At 49.3% G+C, this 21,539-nt stretch overlaps 1 protein-coding gene across 24 annotated transcripts in view; it reads right to left on the reverse strand.

Moving 5' to 3' along the window:
• ZMYND8 (zinc finger MYND-type containing 8) overlaps positions 1 to 21,539 on the reverse strand; it is a 111,764-nt gene that overhangs the window by 47,770 nt on the left and 42,455 nt on the right. For 12 of the 24 annotated variants that reach the window (XM_037044217.1, XM_037044212.1, XM_037044218.1 and 9 more), the window contains 10 exons: positions 19,776 to 19,994; positions 16,727 to 16,840; positions 14,542 to 14,634; positions 13,331 to 13,418; positions 10,746 to 10,801; positions 8,215 to 8,292; positions 6,826 to 6,941; positions 5,644 to 5,712; positions 3,941 to 4,018; positions 1,419 to 1,900 (listed from right to left, as the gene is read on the reverse strand). In XM_037044217.1, coding sequence (XP_036900112.1) covers positions 1,419 to 1,900; positions 3,941 to 4,018; positions 5,644 to 5,712; positions 6,826 to 6,941; positions 8,215 to 8,292; positions 10,746 to 10,801; positions 13,331 to 13,418; positions 14,542 to 14,634; positions 16,727 to 16,840; positions 19,776 to 19,994 — 1,393 coding nt within the window. The remainder of the gene's footprint in view (positions 1 to 1,418; positions 1,901 to 3,940; positions 4,019 to 5,643; positions 5,713 to 6,825; positions 6,942 to 8,214; positions 8,293 to 10,745; positions 10,802 to 13,330; positions 13,419 to 14,541; positions 14,635 to 16,726; positions 16,841 to 19,775; positions 19,995 to 21,539) is intronic. The other 12 variants (XM_037044229.1, XM_037044232.1, XM_037044227.1 and 9 more) reach the window with 5 other exon arrangements.

The raw sequence follows: 21,539 nt of genomic DNA on the forward strand, positions 1-21,539 counted from the left end.
AGCAGCACCTGAATGTAACCAACCAACCAGAACCAAGGAAAACCAACACAACCCACGTGGGTGGGATGGAGGTCACAACGAACTGAGCCCTATCATTTCACCCTCTGGGGCCTTCTGTGGTCTCTGGAAGATGTGAGGCCTCCTCCTGAGGATTCTGAGTGAAGGGTCGGGGGGGAGGGGGGGAGTCTGAAAAGCTACCCAAGGTCACTGCTTTGGCAGGAAGTCTACGATGCGCACGTGTGCTTTATCCATTCTGAAAAGTATTCTGTGGTATTTTGCATTGACATTTAATGATGGGAGATTTTATATAAAAACGTTTTCATGTAATAAATACAGATTTCTCAGGTCTCTGGAAGAGTGTGAAGATCTAAAAACCACAAGCCCACAGTCCTGCCTGGCAACCATGGGCTGGAGCCCCAGAGGAGCGTGTGCCCTGGGGTCTCCCCAGCACAGAGCCTGAGGGTTGGCCGCCTTTACCAGCCTCCTTAGCGGGAAAGCTTCTCTGGGGCCACGTCTCTCAAAGGTAGAATAACAAAGAACAAACAGTGAAGGCCATGTTTCAAGAAAAACAAGAGTAAACCTACTTCCTTGTGGAAGCAACAGAGTTCGTAAGTATTTAACATACAACCATATTACGTCTGGGTAGAAAGCATTCAAGGCACCCTTATGTTCTGCACACACAGCCAGCACAGTGATCCTCACTGCCAGCACCCCTCCTAATGCACCCAGGCCTGTGATCAGCAACCACCCAAAGAAGTGACAGGGTCGTCCGCATTTTTGTAGCACTTCCTATTCCAGGCACCGTTCTGAGCTCTCTGTTCACCGATTCCCTTAACCCATCCAGAACCTCGGGGGCCGGTTCTATTATCCTCATGTTACTGATGAGGAAACCTTGGACGGAGCCACAGAGGGAGGTGGCGGAACTGAATCCGAGACCAGTGTCCTCATTCTTACCCACTTCACTGTAGCAAGTGTCAAAAACGCAAGACAACTATTCAACAAGGCAACCTTTAAGGAGGGGGACAGCGTGTGGGCACAAATCTATAATGGGCTACCTGGCCGGTTTCTCTGATATTTAAGCACTAAGTGATGTGAGTGCACGATTTTGACGGAAAAACAATGTTTCAATTAAAATAAAATGCCTGATACAGAAAAGGCTGTGGCAGGAAGCTGCTGTGATTCAACTAAGAGGCGTCCGGGCTGAGTCTGGGAGGACGTTTGGCCGCCTCCCTGCAAAATGGCCCACAGGGACTCAGTTGCATTGCTCATCTTAAAATTAAAACCTGCTCCACTGGTGTGAAACTCCACGAAGCTCCCTTTGGCTCGGCACCACTGGCCAGCGTGGGTCCACCAGGTGTGCACCGATGGAAACCCGAGACCCCAGGGGCCTGGCCCGCCCTCCCCCGCCCGGGGCTGACCTGTGTTCTTGTCCAGGAAGTCCATGGACTCCTCGCTGGCGCTGAAGTGGCTGGACAGGGTCTTCTTCTCGGGGTCCTGCTCCACGTCGGAGCCCGTGTGCACGGAGGAGTTTGTGCTCATGGGGGAGCGGGGCATGTCCGACAGCGAGATCCTGCGGCCGGTGCTCCCGCCCAGCATGGGCTTGCTCATCAGGATCTTGGGGGACGCCGTCATGTCGAAGTTGAGCTTGACCTTCTCCTGCTTGTCTATCCTGGCGGCGCCGGCGCTGGGGTTGCTGGGGTCGAGCAGCATCTGGTACTGGCTGTTGGGCGTGTAGGGCGTCCTGAATGGGGAGTAGTTAAAAACCCCAAACTTCCTGCGAATGTTCTCCACGTACACCTCCATCTCCTGCATGGCACTGTTGAAGATGCTTTTAGTCTTTTTCACAGAAAAAGGAATTTCTTTAGACATGAGGTAGCAATTATTTATCGGAACCCAGGCCCTAGGAGGGCAAAAGAAAAAAAAAAGAGAGAGAGGTTAAGTCCACTTCGGTCATTTCTAAGATTTTTAGTTTCAACTGTTTTTCTTTCATAAACGTCACTGCGGTAAGAACACGGGACGTGAGTTCTACCCTCTTAACAAACACGTGAACGGACAGCACAGAGCTGCCGACCACGGCACCGGGCTGCACCGCAGGCAGGTCTCCCGAGTGCACTCATCTTGGGTCACCAAAACTTCACTCCTGTTGAACAGCGATTCACCATTCGGCCTCCCCCAGCCCCTGGCACCCACCAATCCACGCTGGGTGTGTGAATTTGGCTGTTTTAGGGCTCTCACTGGAATGGAATCATGCAGTATCTGCCCTCATACGACTGGCTTCGTTCACTCAGCATAAAGTCCTCAGGTGTTCGGCCGGGCCGTGGCTCACTCGTTAAGGAGGGAGGGTGTCCCGCTGTGCACACATACCGCATTTCCCTTACCCACACGTCTGTCGGTGGAACGAACCTTCAAGTTGTTTTCAGAATCGTTTCTTTTCCCCCGTAATGCAAACCAAACTAGCCTAGCACGCTTGCCAAGATTTTTAAATGCATATTCCATTTTTCTACAATGACTTGGTTGGAATGGCTAATAAATGATCGACATAACAAACAAGTTCTATCATCAGGACTAAAACGTGAACATGAACTTAGCCAAAGTGTTAATAGGGCTCGGTAGACTGAGTCATTTTAATCCATTAAAAAGGAAAAGTAACTCCCCTTTGGCTTTGGGTTGGCAGAGAGTAACAAAATAGTCACTGCTTCCTAGACCACACCTCCCAAGAGAAAATCGTTCCCCAACCTCACCCTTTTGCACTCAAAACAAGAAAAAAACTCACTCTTTCAAAACTGGAGTTCTCCATGGGACCAGGAGAAAATGTTGGAAAAACCATAACCCTCAGCGGAGAAGCGTGGTTTTGAATGTGAAGCTAATTCACATGGAAAAATCACGAGACAACCGCCCCGTAGCCCTCCGGGGACACACCCTCCACTTCCCAGGCTGGTCCTGCTTTCCCACCTTCAACACCCCCCACACCCGTGTGCCCTGCAGAGCCTTCACGAGAACACAAACTGCTTTTCTGGAATCAGTGACCCTGAGTGGCAACAGCCAGGAGGTGGGCACGCCACTCCCGTGCTCGGCGGGAGGCAGAGCCAATACCAAAACACCCAAGGTGGAACTCGGTCACGTTTCGAGCCACTCTGACGCTGGGAACCAGGTGGGACTGCGCTTTCCAAGGCCGCCTTTTGTACTTCACAGCCCGTGAACTCCAGCCTGGCGTCCAGTTGTAGACGCAAAGAGCACCACGAGGAGGAATGAAGCCTGCGGCCAGTCTACTGCACGCACCATCTATCTAGGTAGGAATCTGAACCCCACCCTACCAAGCCTTCCAAGGTTTCAAAGAGAAACAAAGTATGAGCTTCTTCTATTACATTTGACCCAAAGTTTCACAGTTGGCATCTGGTCCCTAGTATTAAAAGAAAAAGCGACCCAGGAGAAATAAAGCAAGTGCATGGAGCAGAATGCAGGGCATGGGGTGTGTGCAACTAGACAGTAACACACCCTACAACTGAACAGCCCAGTGGGGTCTGCTCTCCCAGAGTGCTGGCCCTGACCGGCTTCCTGTCTGCTCCATTCTAGCTCATAGCTGTCTCTCTGCTGAGACCGGAGGCGGCCCCCCTGCAGCCAATCAGAACGACCTGGACGCCATGTGTTACAACAGGGTGGGCGAGGGTCTGGGCCGGACAGGACCTACCTGGGGATCGTTCAGGATCCCCGGGGCTCTCTGCAGACAAGTGACTCCCCTGGCCTGACACAGCCTCAGTGCTACCTCCGCCAACCTGGAGGAGGAGCCTCGACCTGGAGGAGGAGGAGCCTCGACCTGGAGGGGTGCCCCAGGGAGCACAGGAAACGCCCCTGTACTGGCGCCACCAGGCGCTGAGGAGCCCTGCGGTCACTGACTGCATTTCCCCCACACTGTCACTGTCATCTGGTATCGGGGCCTTACCTTTTTCTTCCCAGGTTCTTAAGTGCCTTCAATGAAGTTGCTTGGCAAGTGATTTCAGGAAAGTGAGTGTTTCTTTTCCTTTAAGCAGGCCCAGGAAATATTCAAAGGAAAATTAGATTTGCTTAACAACAGAAAGTCTGGGGGTGGGGGGACAACATCGTGGGGGGCCGCAGAGTCACATGGGGGAGCTAGTGTTACACCTTCTAGCTCTGGGCCTCAGATCTGTCATGGGGAAAATGGGCAGAAACGCAGCTTCTACAAAAAAAGTGCCTGCTGCACAGTCGGCCCTCAGCTACCGCCAGCTCTGCAGGGATTTAGCAGAACATTTTCTATAGCTTTACATAATGCTGTGTGTGTCTATGAAATAAAACAGAAAACTCGGGATATTTTAAAGGACAAAAGGCATGAGATGGGACTCTTCAGAACATGCCCTGATTTGCACGAAGAGCCTTCCCAGGCTCCAGGATTTACTCACTTGACAATGAACATGGAATGGCCTGTGGTGTTTCTGATTCTACTGTCTTGATCGATTTCCCTGACACCTCTCCCGGCTCACGCTTTGGCTCTACAACCCCAAAGCAAGCTCCCCTGCAAAAGAGTGAGTCCCCCCGCCTTGCGGCCTCCCTGGAATCTCCCAGTTGCTTCCTGAGTCTGACCCAGAGCAGGCTGTGGGAAAACAGGCCCCACTCTGCTTGCAGGACATCTCTGTGGAGGGAGGGACTCGCACCCTTTTAGGAGTGGCTTCCCCGACGGCGGTCAGGGACAGCCTGCCCAAGACTAACTGACACACGTCTGTCTGCAAGGACGACACACTGCCCCTCCACCACTGTGGGCGTCCGCAACACCTTGCCCAATAGACTTCCTTCACCCAGAACAAGCCAGGCGGCTCAGCACGTTCCCCCCGAGGAGACAGAAGGCACTAAGGGGGCTAGAGAAAACCCACGGACATCAGACGGGTGCTGCTGTCCTTTTCACCAACGTCGGGGCCCCACGGGGAGGGTGGCAGCTGGAAACAGAGCCAGCACAGCCCGTGCCCCTAAGCCACCCTCAATGGCTGTCAGTAGGAGTTAAGACATCCGTGCAGAGGGGCTCAGCTAACAGCAAAATCAAAGGCTCCAAGGGCCTGCAAACACTGGGTGCATTTGGGTCCATATCCTAAGTCTATCCTATTATGTTATACTGTAAAACAGAATAATCCCGAATCAGCAAGCTGGTTGACAACTGCACGCTCTAATGAAGAGGCAGGAAGAGACACAACCTGCCAGCGACTCCTCTTGCTATTCAAAGAAAAGCCAGATTCCCAACAACAGCCGACGTGATCTGCGGGCTGACCAATCCCGCCCCCCCAACCCCGAGTTTTTTTCATCCTCTCCCCCGTCCCCTAACGGGCCCTGGCCCTGAGCCTCTCTGCTCTCTCCAGTGGCCCTTCTACCACCCGTACCTCCTGCCCCGAGACCACCGTGCCTGTTTGTTTACTTGTCCAATCTCTGTCCTCCCCACCAGGACGCCAGCCTTTTGAGGGGCAGAGACGGCGTCTTCCTACCCAGCCCTGAACCCCCACGGCACCCAGCACCCAGCCTGGCTGGCCGGCCCACAGCAGGCACCATACGTCTTTGGATGAACAAATACATGAATTTTTAAAAGATTTCCAACAACAACAACAACAAAAAAAGGTCAAAAGCAAATAAAGGGTGATAGTGTACCTCCTAGCAAACCCACGATCATCTCCGCTACCTTCCACTCCGCCTCCTGACACGGCGCGGCCTGGGCTCCTAGTGAACGATTTCGCGGATTACTTTGGAATTCGCTCTTTTCTTGGGTTTGCAAGATGACAAGTAAGCGTTAACACAGAGATTCTGGGGTTGCACAGAATTATAAACGGTATGTTCTGTGTATCCTGTCAGCTGTGTATGTAACACAGGGCCCGGCAGAAGCAACGCCCGCTTAGCGTGGTCGGTCGGGTGATACCACGGGCGTGATCATTCAGTTTTAATCTGAACATTTCACCTAACGCGTCACAGGGGGTGCTTGAGGGCAATACTGGTGCATTAGAGATTTACACGCTTACAATTTCGTAATGAAAGAGTTTGCGGTAAAACGGGGGCGTTGTTTGTGCCGGACCCTGTGTGTTTAGCACTGTCTTCAACAGCCCTACATGCTCCCACACTTCGTCAAACTGCTCGGTGGGGCTTCCAAAGGGCTTTCGCCTTCTTTAATCATAATGCCACTTGTTAAAATGGAGCTCAGGTGTTTAACTGATACTCCTCTCGGTCTACCTGTCGTTCTCCAGCACGCGGCGGGGCGGGGGGTGTGCTCTGAGGGAAACTGCTAATTGCTGCCATAATTTACTGCACTGTGAGCAAGGGAGGGGGGCGCGGAAAGGCTGGGAGGGAGGGCTCACACCTGTCAAAACAGCAGCCCCTTATAATTTCCCATTTCGCTTCAGAGAAAAGGAACAGGGGGCGGGGGGCTCCCACACCATGATGGGGAATCCATTCACTGGTAATCTGGGGAAATTTCTCTGATCCCTGAGAACATTATTTTCAAAACCAATTAGCACAGTGGTTTGATTTACTCCAGAAAAAAAAAATTTTTTTAAAGAACAGCAGCATTTACAACAGGCATGGAACCTTATTCCAGTGCTGGTTTCATCAACAAAAGCAGGAAGGCAGGAGTCTTTTCTAGGACACCCTCAACTCCTGAGGCCCACACACTCCCAGACCTAACACAGCACAGGACATCTTATACTCCTGGATACACGATCACCGGTTGGGGCCAGGACACTCGGCACCATGGCGGCCACCCCCTCCGCGCCCTCTGGTACCCGCTGGTGCAGCCAGGGTTCAATGAACGCTACACATCTGTAGCCCGTGTTCGACTCCCACCTGTCGTGTTGTCCAAAGAAACGGGCATCGACCTGCCCGTCTTTATCCCTCAGAGCTTTGGCAGGCCAGAATGGGAACCCCTTCAGTTTTGCCCAGACCAAGGGGTGTGGATTGCTCTAGGAAGAGAAAAACAAAATGCAGAGTCTGTATGCATTTGACAGCAAGAGACACACGGAAAGTTTGGGGTTTGGGGATAAAGTGAAGTGGAGGTGATAGAGGCCAGCAGCTGCGCGAGAGAACCGTTTTGCACAGTCTCCCCAAACGCAGTTCCCCCGGAGGGGTGTGGCCAGTAGGCCGGGGTGAAGGTGGGAGTGGGGTTAAGGGGTGAAACCAGGAACTGGGCACTGACAGCTCTCGGGCTTGAACCCCAGTTGTGCCATCGTTACCGGGGTGGCCGGGAGCAAGAGATCCCACCCTTCAGTGCAACCCAGAGACGGTAACCCTTGCAGCCTCTGTCAGGTGGGAGGGCCAGATGTACCTTACGACTAGACTGTAATCAATCAGGGCGGCATCAGCTGATTCTTGGGGGGGAAGGGGGGACTACTCAAACCCTGAGCCACCAAGGTGATAATCTCCAACGGCAGGAAGAGGCGTGAACTGTGTTCTCATTCTCAACTTGACTTGCCCCATCCTGTCCCCCAACACACTCACTACCACCACCAGCCCCCTCCAGAATTACACTGCTCCCCGGGGAAGAGCAGCTTGGAAAGGCAGATCTGTGTGTGTGTGGGAGGGGGGTGATTTTCTTCCCCACCACCCCCTAGCCTCTCATATGGAGAGGTTACAGACTCAACCCAAGGAGGCAGAAGGGGGCAATTCCCAACCTCTCAAAACAGACTGGTGAGTGGCACATCGGTGGACCACCCATGTCATTGTTTGCATTGCTCTGGCGAATCCTCACTCTCTGAGGGGCTCCCTCCCACTCTGAACCCTACAGTCTGCCCAGGCTACAAATCCCACTTCCCATGCTGCCTTGGACCCAAGAACTTCCAGGCAAAGAGGGTCCTCCTACCTCTGTTACCTTCACTCTGCCATATATTTTGTTTATGACTTGTATTTTATTTATTTTTAGAGTGAGGGGAAGGGAGGGAGAGAGAAAGAGAAACATGGGTTTGCTGCCTCTCACACACCCTCAACTGGGGACCCAGCCCGTAACCCAGGTATGTGCCCTGACCGGGATCGAACCAGCGACCTTTCGGTTTGTGGGTCAGCATCCAAACCACTGATCCACACCAGATGGGGTTCTACTGTAACCTTTACCAGTAAAACAAATTATTTAAAAACTTCATCCAAACTCTGGTTAAACAAGCCACTAAGGGAAAGCTGTCTGGGGCAACCAGTCATCCAGGCATAGGGTTCAGAAAAGGAGGGAAAGAAAACCCAACTTACACAAGGCTCACAAAACCAGTTATCTCGTTTTTGGCAAGCAGCTAAATAACACTCTGGACAAACTTCGATCTCATTCATCTGTAAAACAAAACAACGAAAAAAATAAGGTTAGAATGTGGCATCCCAGGGGCCTTGCATTTCTAAGCCCTTGAGAAATGCACGATGACACTGGCAAATAACATCAGCTGAACGAAGTCCCACCACGGGGGTTACGTCTCGCCAACCCCAACACTCCACCCAGCCCGAGCTGCCACCCTCCCTCCCTGAGGCTCGGCTCCCAGCTCCCACTTCCGGTTCACTCCCCAGACAGACTCAGCAGCCAGAGCCACCTTCCACCAACACACGCTCGATCTCGTCCCTCCCCTCATATCAGAGGTTCTGCACCGGGGCAGTTTAACACCTCCAGGGATGTTTGGCAACTCAGCAATGTCCGGAGACAGGTCCGGTTATCACAACTCCGGGCCCGGAGGGCCAGCCGAGATGGGATCTACCGTGTGCAGGTGTGCAGGACAGTCCCCACAACAAAGAATCCCTGGGCCTCAAATGTCAGCGGTGCCAAGATTGCGAAATGAACAAGGAAATCTAAATACCTGACCAGTTCCTTCGAGGCCGGGTGTGGTCTGGCCTCGGCATCCCTATCTGAGCTCCCCACTGCCTTCCGGCCACGCAGGCCACCACGTGCGGTGCTCGGTGTCCCTGCATCTCCACTCACACCGTCCAGAGCAGTGAGTTAACACCACGGTGCCCTGTGTTCCTGACACCAGTCTGAAAACCCCATTACTAACTATCCTTCTCCCTCCCGAGAAGGTGCATTCCTCCAAGTTATGATCATGACCTAGACCCGAGGGTTCCGGAAGCTCCATCGAGGATCTGGATTCAGACCCCACGATTTCAGAGAGGAAGAAAATGAGGCCCCAGGAAGATGTCAAGTACCACGGTCTCGGTCTCGCTGCGGCGAAGTGGCAGGGCCCAGATTTGAACCCAGGCAGTCGGGCTCCAAGCTCACGCACTTCACTGCTGCCCCGCAGTTGCTGCACCACCTGTCACTGCGGGCCTCACTGTCATCTCCTACATCGTGCAAGGTGCCAAATACACAGTGGGTGCTCAGTTGGTTATTAATCTTACAATTATAATTTGTGAGTACAATTGAAAAAGGAATGCTGGAAAGTAATACCTCTTTCTACCCAGTCTACTTCTCCTCTACATGTACTGGGTAGAACAAAGTGGGAACGGCGGGTCCAGGACAGCCCTGGCCTTGCAGCCCACAAGGCTGCAGTGTGCTGCCTGCAGGCAGATTCCAAAATGCCACAGAGAGAGTATCTGGACTCAATAGAGTCCAACTAGGGGCACCCGACCAAACCAAGGCCTACGCTTCAGCTGCCAAATCCCAGGAAACGAACGAATCCCCAAGGGGAAAACAACTGAACACGTCACCCACACAAATCGCCAATTCACAGTCATCGAAAATAGCCCGTGATCGCTTGTCATCAAAGGGAGGCAAACCGAAATCAGAGTGGACACCCCTGTTTGCACTGGTCACACTGACTGAGGGGAACCATAGGTATGTGTACTTTTTCCAACTAGAATTTCAGTATTGGAAAGAACACAGAAAATCCACGTCTGCCCATTCTAGGATGTTGTATAAATTGCCCCAGCTTTTCCAAAAGACAATCAGAAAGTGCCTTAATGCCTTTGCCTGTTTCCCGCCTTGGACCTGGTAGGTACGTTTCTAACGATCATACTAAAACCATCAGAACAGCCATGAAAAATTCTGATCTTCCTGTGTGTTTAGTTACCTAGGGAGACACTCCAACTAAGTGGGAAATGTGGACGGCAACACTCTATGTACATCTGTAGACATGAACACACCCTAAGCTACCCAAACGTTTTCCTTGTGAATGAATGAATGGATGGATGAATGGGCACAGACAGCATGAAGGCCATTCCATCTCAGGCTTCTACAACTAGGGTCTCACACACACAAGCCTTCCTCACACCACGTCTGCCGCCTGCCTGTCCCACAACCACGCGAGCCTCAGGGCGGCGCACCCCAGAAGGTCTGATTCACCCACACCATCACACCGCCGGTATTTGCGAGAGGGACAGGCTCCAGGACAGCTGTGGAAGAGTCAGGACCTGTCCCCAAATAATGTCAACAAGCAGCCATCTTCTGCAAGAAGACTGAAAAGGACCGGACTCAATGCCACCAACTTGGGGAGAAGAAATTACGAACTCTATCTACCCCCCCAAGAAAACTTGGCATGGCCAATGCTTGACCACAACTCAAACCTGAACGTAAATGGCCGTTTCCATGCCTGTAGATCATGGCTAAGGTACCGGGGCTCTACACCATATGGGGGGGGTCCCCTCCTTCTTGCTGTTACTTTTCCTTAAAGAGAGGGGAACTGTCTGTGCCTCAACGAGTTCTAAGACCACTCCAGCTGCCCACTGGGAGGCTCTGCACACAGAAACATCGGCCACCCCAACCCTCCTGCTAAATGCGTTTAAAATACAACTGTAGAAACACATACCTCATGCTCACAGATTTTGATGACTATTTTCGCTATTTGCGTCAATTTGTGATTTCCTAAGAGAATAAGAAAATAGGATTAATCCAAATGAAGACATGTCACATCCAACCGTGGGACTCTACTTCTAACAACGTTTTCACTTGCTTTCCCCCCACTCCCCAGGATGAAGCTTTGAAAGGCTGAAAACCTTCTGACCCCGGTTCAATCGTGCAACCCTTCCCATGAATGCCTGCCAACCTTCAGTGGCCGGATGTCGTCTTTTCTGAAACTGAGCAATTTGTGGGGCTTCCCTGCAAGGCACGGACTAATATTTGAAAAATGCCTTCACCCTGTACAGGCTCAAGGTACTGGAAAGCAGGCCTTCTCCACCCGCTGTCCCAGACTCCAACCCAAGAAGCATTTCATTAAGTAGCTCTGCTGTACCCAGCGCTCCAAAATGCATTTTCTGGACAACGCCACAAGAAGCCATGTCGGAAGCAGATACGAATATTCCCGTTTCGTCAAAGAGTAAGTCAAGGCTCAAAAGTCTTGCTTCCATGAGCCCACTTCGCTGATGAGTTAAAGATGGCCCCAGATGTAACTCTAACTCCCTCACCTTTGCACCAACACAGAAGACAAAAGGGTCAGAAAGCCACATTTTCTTTGAATGGTACTCATTTACAGAAATGGTATATTTGTTGGCAAAAAGATTTCACACACGTACACAAAAACACCTAGATTCCTGGCTCCCTTGATAACTCAGAACATCTGAGGACTCTGTCTCCGACGAACCACGAGGTGGCCCCAGGCAACCCCACCACACCAGGTGGGAGTCCCCTGATCTCCACAGTCTCCTGCTGTCCCCAAAGCCGATGCCTATCCTGACTTGCGCTCTGTGTTTCTCCAGGCAGCTCTCATTCACTTGCTTGTTCGTTTGAGTCTAAAATCTTTACAAGTTCTCAGTGCCTTGACTCTCTTCCCTCCCTGCACCCCAACCCTGCTACTGAGTGACTAATGCTACACATGTGCTGTAAGCAAACATCTACCCATTCGTACAGCTTTCATTAACTGTTACCAAAGAGTCTACACTAGATCCAAGGGTATGCCAGAAACAAGACAAGGTGTCTACCCTTAAAGAGTGTACATCCTGGTGAGCAAGTCAAACAGATAAAACCAGCACCATCCAGAAAGCGTCATCTGTGCCGCCACAGGGAAGCACAGGTACTGTGACAGCCCCTAACGACAGCATGCGATTGGTCTAGGTCCCGGGACCTGAGAAGCTGAGACTGAGGAACAAGAAAAGGCCAGTGCAAGACAAAGAGGTAAAGACTGTCCCAGCAGGGGACCAGAAGACCTGGGGACAAGAGGAGCCCGACCTGACAGGTCACTGAACAATCTATTGGCCAGAAGGTAAACAGAGAGGACTGTGGGAGAGAAGCTGGGGCCGTGGGAAAGGTGCCGAGAGGAGACTTCTGTCCAGAGGCTCACTCCTCTAAACCCCCAACAACACAACTGATAAAACTTTACCCAGACGTAAAGCTCCCCTACAACAATAATAAAACACAAAACCCCAATTTTTTAAAGAAGCAAGAGATTTTAAAAGGTATTTTACCAAAAGATATACAAAGGAATAAAGCGCATTAAAAAAATACTCAATACCATTAGCCACTAGAGAAAGGCAAGTTAAAACCATTACCACCTAATATTTCATACCTTTAAGAATGGCTAAAATTAAAAAGACAGACAATCCCAAGTGTTGCCAAGAATGTGGGGCAACCAAGACTCACAGACACTGCTAGAAGGAGCATACAACAATACAACCACTTTGCAAAAACAGTCTGGCAAAAATTCTCGTAAAGTCAAATACAAATTCAACGTTCTAGCAATACCACTCTTGGTTTTGTACCCAAGACAAATGAAAACCTACGTCCACACAAAGACTCGGACAAGAATGTTCACAGCAGTGTTGTTTGTAACAGCCAGGAGCTGAAACACACACACACACACACACACACACACACCCAGCAATGAGAAGGTGAGTAAATTGGACGTTGATAAAACAAACGAAAGCTCTCAGCAATAAAAAGAAACGATACACACAAGATGGATAAACCCCCCCAAAATATTATGCTGCATTAGAGCAGCCAGACCCAAAAGAGTATGGTTCAATCTCTAGGATTCCATTTAAATGAAATTCTAGAATATGCAAAACTAAGCCACAGCGACCGAGAATAAAACAGCAGGGTAGACTCACTGGAAAAGGGAGAGTAGGAATATAATAGGACCATGAAAATGTTAGTGTAGAGCTTATTGTGGTTGTGGTGACACGTAAAACCTGTGCTTTTCATTGTACGTAATGATTCCTTCCTTCCTATGAAGTTTTTTTGGAAAGGTCAGGTAGCAGCATCACAGAGCCACAAGCCAGCTTGGATGTCAGGCCATACTTACCAAGTACACATAGTCACTAGGCCCTGTTCCCAAATATTGGCAGTCTACACACAGCATTCTGACATTGGCCTGGATGCAGGAAAAAGAGCCCGATTTTTTTATGCAGAGTGGAAGAACGGGCAGCGCACTCTTTTGGAGGCGGCATCTGTGCCACTCACCCCCATTGTAAATGATGCAATTGTGCAGAATCCACTTGGCGTCAGCCAGGAAGGCTTCTGTGCAGCCGTACATTTTCTTCTTAGCGTTCTGGGGAGAGAAGCCAGGACATAATCACCAGGGAGCCTCCACGAGCCACAGCCCGCAACACCTGCGTCCCCCACGTAATTGTCTTAGCAGTCATTTGCCAAATTAATTAATGCTTTGACTCATTTCCCAAGACGCGATCATGGTTGAGATCGATAACTCTATAAAAACGCAGTCATTGAATTCATCACGCGAACTTGAATTTTTCTCATTTTATGGCAGCTGTCTTTTATCAAGCAGCTTATTCCAATGAACCAGGACATTATATATACATATTTATGTATTTATCGTTACTAGTAACAGTCTCCCGTAAGCCTCATAATGGAGAACTCAATGAAGCCGTTATTATCGCCCCCATTTTACAAACGGGGGGCGAGGAGATGGGAATGTTGAGAAAAGTATCTAGAGTTCCAAAGCTATTAGCTTATGGATTCCAGCCCTGTTTTTTCAATGCCTTTTTTTCTGGAATGCCAGGAGGGTATGTGTCGTTTCCCAAAAGAAGGGCGGATTTCTTGTGGGGGCGGGGGGGTCATCTGTCCTCATCCATGTTTTCTTGACCCAGATTTTGGTGCCAACAATTTGAAGATCAGCACCAGGATGTCGTGCACAGTCTTAAGGGTCACAAGTATCATTTCCAGCATGGAGATTAAGCATGAGCTCTTAAAACACCTTCAGGCATGAAAGAAATATCCTTATCGGTAGAATAAATCACGTTCTGTAAAGCCACGAATGTATTGCTAAATGGGAAGGTTTCCCAGACACTTAACTTCCCCCTCTTCCCTCCTGGGGCCCTCATTAGCACCTCCGAAAGGGGGAGAAGAGGGGGTAAGACTCATGCCCATCAAAGCACTAATTCTAAGAAGCTGTGACTTTTTCAGGGAAAGAACTGGAATGACGAGCACAAGTAATATTCGGAGTTAATCAGTGGACTCCAACACTCCGTTGCCATCCTGGAAAGAATGTCACAGAAGAACTCAAGGGGTGAAAGTTCCTCCACCCCAATAAAAACGGGGGAGAGGAAACAGAGACCACCTAGCTTGAGATGGGGGCACAAAAAGGAGGGAGGATCCAGACTCATCGGGGCAACTGTGGGCTACAAGGATGAGGTTCTTGGGAGGAGGCCGACCTTTTCCAATGTGCAGAGGTCCATGGGGTGGAAGATGTATTCTGCGTAGTCAGGGTGCTGTTCCAAAGGAACAGGCTTCTGGAACGCGTCCGTCTATGAAGGGAAAGAGGGATTCACAAATGCAAACTCATCACTGCTGTGGAAGACCAAGCATGAAAGCCAACCACGCCCTTTAAAAACAGAGACCCACTTTCAGACAGTCCGGTTCTAAAAGTTTTCAAAAACAATGACCTCGAGGAGGTCCAAATCGGTTCCCCTTCTAATTTTATCAATAATCACGGGCCCACTTGTGGTCTGGTTTCATTTGTTTTATTTTCAAGATACATTCAAAGAACAGGTCCTGTCCTCTCTCATACAGAGCAGGGCAAAAGTAGGTTTGCAGTTGTTCAAATGGAAAATGATATAAGAAATAACAATACAAGAATAAACTCTGGGCTTCGCAGAGTCACAACTGTAAACACACTTTCGCCCCACCCTTTATTAAGACTGACAAAAACTCTATGAACTCTGAATGAAGCTTATCTATACACTGCAAAAATGCCCGCAATCAAAACTGAATGAGGGTGAAGTGGGGCTGTACCTAGAGATGATACACCAAAGAAAGTTCCCCTAAGTACCAACAGACAATTTATACAGGGGGGGAAATTGGAACAGCGAGATTCTGCTGCTCCTCTGAGAAACCCAATCACCTTCAACACAGGACTGTGTAGAGGTGTTTCATCTTGATCCATTTTCTTAAGCCCTACTTGAATCAGCTGAAAATGTAAGGCTGGTTTGTTTACGAGTGTTGTTTACTTATGAATAAAAAAAATATTAAGAGATTTTTTCAACACCAAAATACACTCAAAGCCAGGCATCTGAATGGTTTACCATTTGCGACCCACTGAGGCTTTTTACCCAAAATGAGAGTATGGTCCTTGCAAGTTTAAAAGATGCCACCACAAAATCAGCAACTTTCTGCCCTGAATGATTTTATATCCAACGATTTATGTGGGAAATGAACACTCTCTCCAATTCTTTTTTAAAATAATTCTACAGTGTTGAAAAGGCTACATGACTCCCTTCTTTGTGGTAATAGTCTTCAGCAGATGAAATTCCACCGACGAAAAGCAGAAAGTAATTCCTTGTCACTCAACATACAAAACTCCACAGGTTTAAAAAAGTGTCTTTTTAACCAAACTGAGGCTCTCTGCTCTTGCTTCCGCCGACAGACATTTTATAAAAGAGACAGCCAGGTTCCCAATTTAGCAATACCCAAATGGCGTGCTCTGAATCTTTTTCATCGCCATATCAAATTTCACTCTATAATCTCAAAACCGAAGCTTACTGTTTCGAAAGAAATGAAACCACGGTGGCTACTAAATACCCTGAGATTCTACATTTCGATGTATTCATTTGACTTAGAAAGCAAACTCGGAAGATTTTCACAAAGGTTCACTACTGGCCCACCAGGTGCCTTTTGTGCCCGGCAGAAAAAGAGAGCTCCGTCCTCCAGCTTCAGGGAGGGCAAATGTCGGAGTCTATCAATGACCTTGGCATCACAGACTGATAGTTTTTAGAAGAAAGGTATTTTACAGCCATCTTCCTGAAAATGGTCACAAAAAACTAAAACCACTGTGGCTACGACCAGACTGGTCCTCGGGAGGGACACCGTGTGAAGGACGCAGCCTTCCAGCTCAGTGTGGCAGCTTTCACGGTACATCCAATCTCACCGCTACGCTGAGGGGACTAACCAAGTTCTCACCCTTTTGACGGGAAACCTTGCTGGGTCGGTTTTACTTGAAGGCTCTGTCATCTGACCTTGACTATAAATAAACTGGGTTGTACACAGCTTTCTCATTGCAATGCAATTTTACGAACCCCCGTGGGAAAGCTTAAACTTCCCCTTACCTGATGGGATATCAGGCTTCCTACGTAACCAATCAGAACTTCAAATCCCCCTCAACTTTCTGCTATGTGTCATTTCCCAGTGAAAGTCCCTGAGGACACAGAGTGCTCATGACAGAGAAGTGCCTGCCGTCACACCTTGTGTTTTACTTACGTCCATAACATCAGAAATCGGGCCTGTAAGAAGGGCCACACGCAAGTGTCTGAAAAGCTAAAGCTACGCGGAATAAGACGTTAGCAGAACCGAAGTCACCGCCGCTTCCATGTCCGAGTATGCCGAGAGGCACTGCCGTCTTACCCCTGGCTGTTTCATCTTCTGGATGGCGAACTTGAGCAGGTAGGACAGCTGCTCGATGGTGAGCATCGTCATGGCTTTGCTCTGGGTCTCAATGCATTCTGCGACTGTGATCTTCTACAAGCCAAAACCACACACACGCCCAGTTAGGGAAAAAGCTCCTTTCCGCGTGCTGAATGCCCTCTCCTCCGAATGTTCCAGTGAGCTTGCACATGAAAACCAACAGCCAAAGGAGACTAGCTGGTGCACCTGACAAGGCCTCCAACCTACCTGACGGTGGACTGGATAGATCAGGGGCTGAAAGTCGGAAGAGCACCAATCCGCCCTTGACCTTGTAAGAAGCGCTTCTGCACCCTTGAAGATGACAGAAACTGAGAAAGATGCAGCGAGGCAGGGACCTGACACTTGTCAGTATTACAACCTTGGGTTTCAAGAAGAGGGGAGAACAGAGGCCACGGATGGTTTCAGGGTGATCTCTTCATTATCATGAACCAGCATCCACTCAATGACGTCACCGCCAGAATGAGACAGCCTTCGTGGTAGAAGAACCCAAGGGATGGGAGCAAACTAAAAATAACTATGACCTAATTCTCCGTCCCCACGGATGCGAACCCACTCGGGACGTTCTGGGAAAGTACATGAGAAGCACTATTGAGCTGTCTATCTCCATGGGCAACAAATGTCACCTTGTAGGGGAAATTCCCACCCAAGAAGAGGCCCAGAGAAACGTCAGAAACCGGATGCCGCTCTGTGAATCTGGGGCCGTATCTCGGAGCTTTGGATCCCGCAAGTAGCAACAACAACGAAAATAGCAGAGTCTGATGCTCTTAGGAAACACTTGAACCATCTGTGTCGAGAGAGCTGAGAAAAGTTCCCTCCAACTAATTTGGATTACATTTCCATTCTTCCTATGTCTGGATCCCCCCAAAGGGGACTTTCGAGGAAAAAAGGGCCATGCAAGAGGCGCCCTGAAGCTGGAAACAGCGAGTGACTCAAGCACCTAACTAACCACTTGGCCACCAGAGCCTGAAAGCGCCGGTCTTCTCAGCTCACCGCCCTAGCAACTCCCCCGGAAGAACACCGGGGCTTGAAACCTTAGACACGGCACGCCTGTTTGTTCGAATTCCTGGGTGCTTCCAGGGAACTTATCCGTGGCGAGCACTTGGGCGGCACGCTCGACCGCCACTCACCTCCTCTGCGCCACGCCCCCAACCCCTTCTCCTCCCCTGGCAATGCCTGGTTCCCACAACAGAGGCGGAAAGTGCCAGACACGCATTTTTGAAGCTTTTTTTTTGGCCTAAGTACTGGGGATCCAATCCTGACCAACGAGCCTAAGGACAAGTCAGCTGGAGGCTGAGAGCAAAGCCCTTCTGCCTGATAAAAAGGGATGTGAAGAGAGACACTCCTACTAGGGGATTTTTGTCTCGCCACGTGTGACAGAATCCCCAGCAGCCACCTCAGGGCCTCTCGGGGCCACGAGGAGCCACACGGCCTCGAGGATGGAAGGGGAAGAGTCCCACGCTGGCTCTGAGCACACTCGGGCCTGGCCCCGCCTCTGGGAGTTTCTCACGCATGACAATAAACCTCTCCTGTTTCAGCCCCAGTCCCTCCAGACCTGGGATCTGCGGCAAAAGCATCCTCTCAGAGCCACTCTCTTTTTTGTGAAGTTATTAAGTAGTGATTTTACGGAAGGGAAGGGTTGGCCAAGAAAAAAGGAAACAGAGGAAGGCTCCAAAGCAGATGGAGAAGAGCAAGAACGGGCTCTGAACAGGAGGGTGCAGCCGAGCCGCACGTGTCCCGGCCACCTCTCTCACGAAAGTCACCTGAAAAGAGCCGGAGGCAGAACACCACTGAAAGGTCACCATCCTCCTGAGGGAACGTCTGACTTCTCCTACGTTTCTTATCTGTCCCTTTTTCCGTACACAAAAGCAGTACCGCAGACACTGTCCTCTGGCTGGCTTCCCCCCCACCCCCCACTAATGACATCTGGGAGAACGTTCTATTTCGCCCCTAGAAAGCGTCCCTTATTTGAGATCTAATTTCAGGATATCCTTTCAGGATACCTTGAATCCAAGTGACATTCCATATTAAGTAATTTTGTAGATGACATTCCCATTTCCGGCACTTTGAAAATGTATCAGACTGGATGTCACCAAGAATAGAAGACACCTGAGAATAGCGGACACCGCTGTGACTGTTTTAGTGCCGAGTGTTTAGACTCTGTTAAAATAAATACAACTTTCCCTCCACTATGCCAGAACGCTTTTCTGCCTGGGGTCCTGAACTTGTAGCCATCTCAGAGACCCCCCGCCCCCGTCCCTTCGCTACATGGCTCATTCCTCCTCCTCTTCAAGTCTTTCTCAAATCTTAGCTTCCTGGACCTCTTTGTTTAAAATGGAAACGCCTTGCACCCTCCTCGCACCCTATTCCTCATCTCCAATTCCATCCGTTATCTCCAGAACACTCTTCTTTCTAACATACTGTATGTAACTTAATTTACTCCGGTTTTTGTCCTTTCCTCCTAAAAAAGTCCGATTCATGCCTCTTTGTGTTTACTGCCGATTCCCTAGCACCTAAAACGCACGCAAGAAATCGCTGCTGCCCGCGTGAAGGCATCAGATGACGACCACACGGAGCACACAGCCAAAAGCGGCCTTCCCTGCCTGGCTACCGCCAGTGAGCCCATGATGCAGCGAGAGAGAACATCCAAGAAGTGGGAAAACAGCAGGAGAGCTTTTCGAAATAAGTGAAGATGTGTAAGTTAGCTTCTGAAATGCCCGTTACAAGAGAACCAGAGAAGGCTGCAGATCTCAAAGAGATCCAAAGAAGACCCGGGAAGAATCGAAATCATATTCATTCAGGGCAACTGTCTTTCCCAGAGGCCACACCGCCAACGCAGGTCCCAGAAGGGAAGGACCAGGATAGAGCAGCTGGCAGGCAAGACATCTCTCTCCTCCCTGCATCGGGATGACTTGAAGAGTTAAAAACAAAAGGGAGAAAGAGCCAGGAGAAGACCCGAGGCAGACAGTGCATTCATTCACCAAGAACTAACCTCACATTCAGGACAAAACCAGTCCCCCTCTGGTTCCGATGTCAGTCTCAGACACTTAGCGTGATAAACCCGGGGACAGAGCTCACAGCAAAGGACTTGGCCTTCCCGGTGACAGACCCAGCAGTAGAAATCATTCCGTCCGTCCTGCGGTACAACATCAACAGGGTCTGTGGTGAGTGGCTGCTTCATATAGTAAAACGGACCATGTCTTAGTTCTGACTGAAATGTAGGCAAGAAAGACAGGTTCAGTTTCAAAACAAATGTGCACTCTCAAAGGGGCTTTGAACAAACACATCAATAACGACAAAAGCAAAGCACAGCATTTCATACGTTCATTAAAAAAGGCCATCTTGGGCGACTCTAACAAATACAGGGTTTACAGATCATTACGCGTCAACATTTTTTTCTTCTATTTTAGGAGGACACAGATTGAAGAGCGGGTGGGTGTCTACGAGTCACTAGGCAGCCCTGTAGCAGGACACAGAAGGGCTACAACCAAGGCATACCCGGGTTCAACTTGAGCTCTACCAGCTCCATGACACTGGGCAAGTCTCTGGACCTCTCAGCTTCAATTTTCTCATCTGTAAAATGGGTACAATATTTAACTTCATGGTATTATGGTTGGGATTCAATGGGATGATATGACGCATGCATTTAACGCAGCGCTATCAAGACTAATATTGTAGATATGTTACGAGCCCCAACTATGGTGAGTCTAAATGTACAAAGCCGACAAAACAATGTCAGTTTTCCCTGGGATTCTTTCAACAGCAGGCTTTTGGAGAACAGATCAATTGGACTTAAAATGGGTGATCATTTTTTAAGTCTATCTTGAATGCTTAAAGTACTATGAGCCGACAAGCTACTTAAAGCCATACTTCTTTTTCTTTCTTTTTTTTTGAGATTTTATTTATTTATTTTTAGACAGAGGGGAAGGGAGAAAGAAGGGAAAAAACATCAATGTGTGGTTGCCTCTCATGCGCTCCCCACTGGGGACCTGGCCCACAACCCAGGCACACACCCGGACCAGGAATCAAATCGGTGACCCTTTGGTTCACAGGCCAGAGTTCAATCCACTGAGCCACATCAGCCAGGGCTAAAGCCACGTGTCTTAAACACGGTAAATTCCTATTACCAGGGGCTACATCACCTACCTAGAACCAACAACAGCAGAAAGATGAGAAGGGAGCCAATTCGTGGGAGTCAGACCTCTTTCTATCCCAAAATATCAAGAGAAATACTTCCCTAATGATACATTATAGAATCCAGCAAAGCCACACTCCAAACACATAAAATCACTCACAAGAAGCTCAGTAGGAAAAATGTCCATCAGAACCCGGTAAGAAATCCTGTTTAGGAACTATGAGAAAGACTGGTGGTCAACATCAGAAGGACCTGGTGCGATAGCTGGGTGACCGTAAGAAGGTTGTTAAACCCACTTTGGGCAACAGCTTAGCCACAACCATAGTACCTACGTTTGAATGAACCTCCATGCATACAATTTTTTTTCTGTCCTTGACTAAAACATTACTTTCCTCCATAAAGATCTTGTATACTGGTTAGAGACCGCATAATTTTTGTTGATACTGTGAATGGCATCGTTTTCTTGTATTTTCTAAATGGTTATTGTTGGTACATAGAAATTCTGTGTTAAGATTTTTAATGCTGCCCACATGTATGAACAGTTCTAACAGTTTATTGATTAAAAATCTTGTCTCTAAGTAGTATTGGTTCTGTCTGGTCACCTCTAATGCTTTTACATTA

Source organism: Sturnira hondurensis, unplaced genomic scaffold, assembly GCF_014824575.4.
Source record: "Sturnira hondurensis isolate 20B ecotype Veracruz unplaced genomic scaffold, ASM1482457v3 Scaffold0004136, whole genome shotgun sequence".
Taxonomy (NCBI): domain Eukaryota; kingdom Metazoa; phylum Chordata; class Mammalia; order Chiroptera; family Phyllostomidae; genus Sturnira; species Sturnira hondurensis.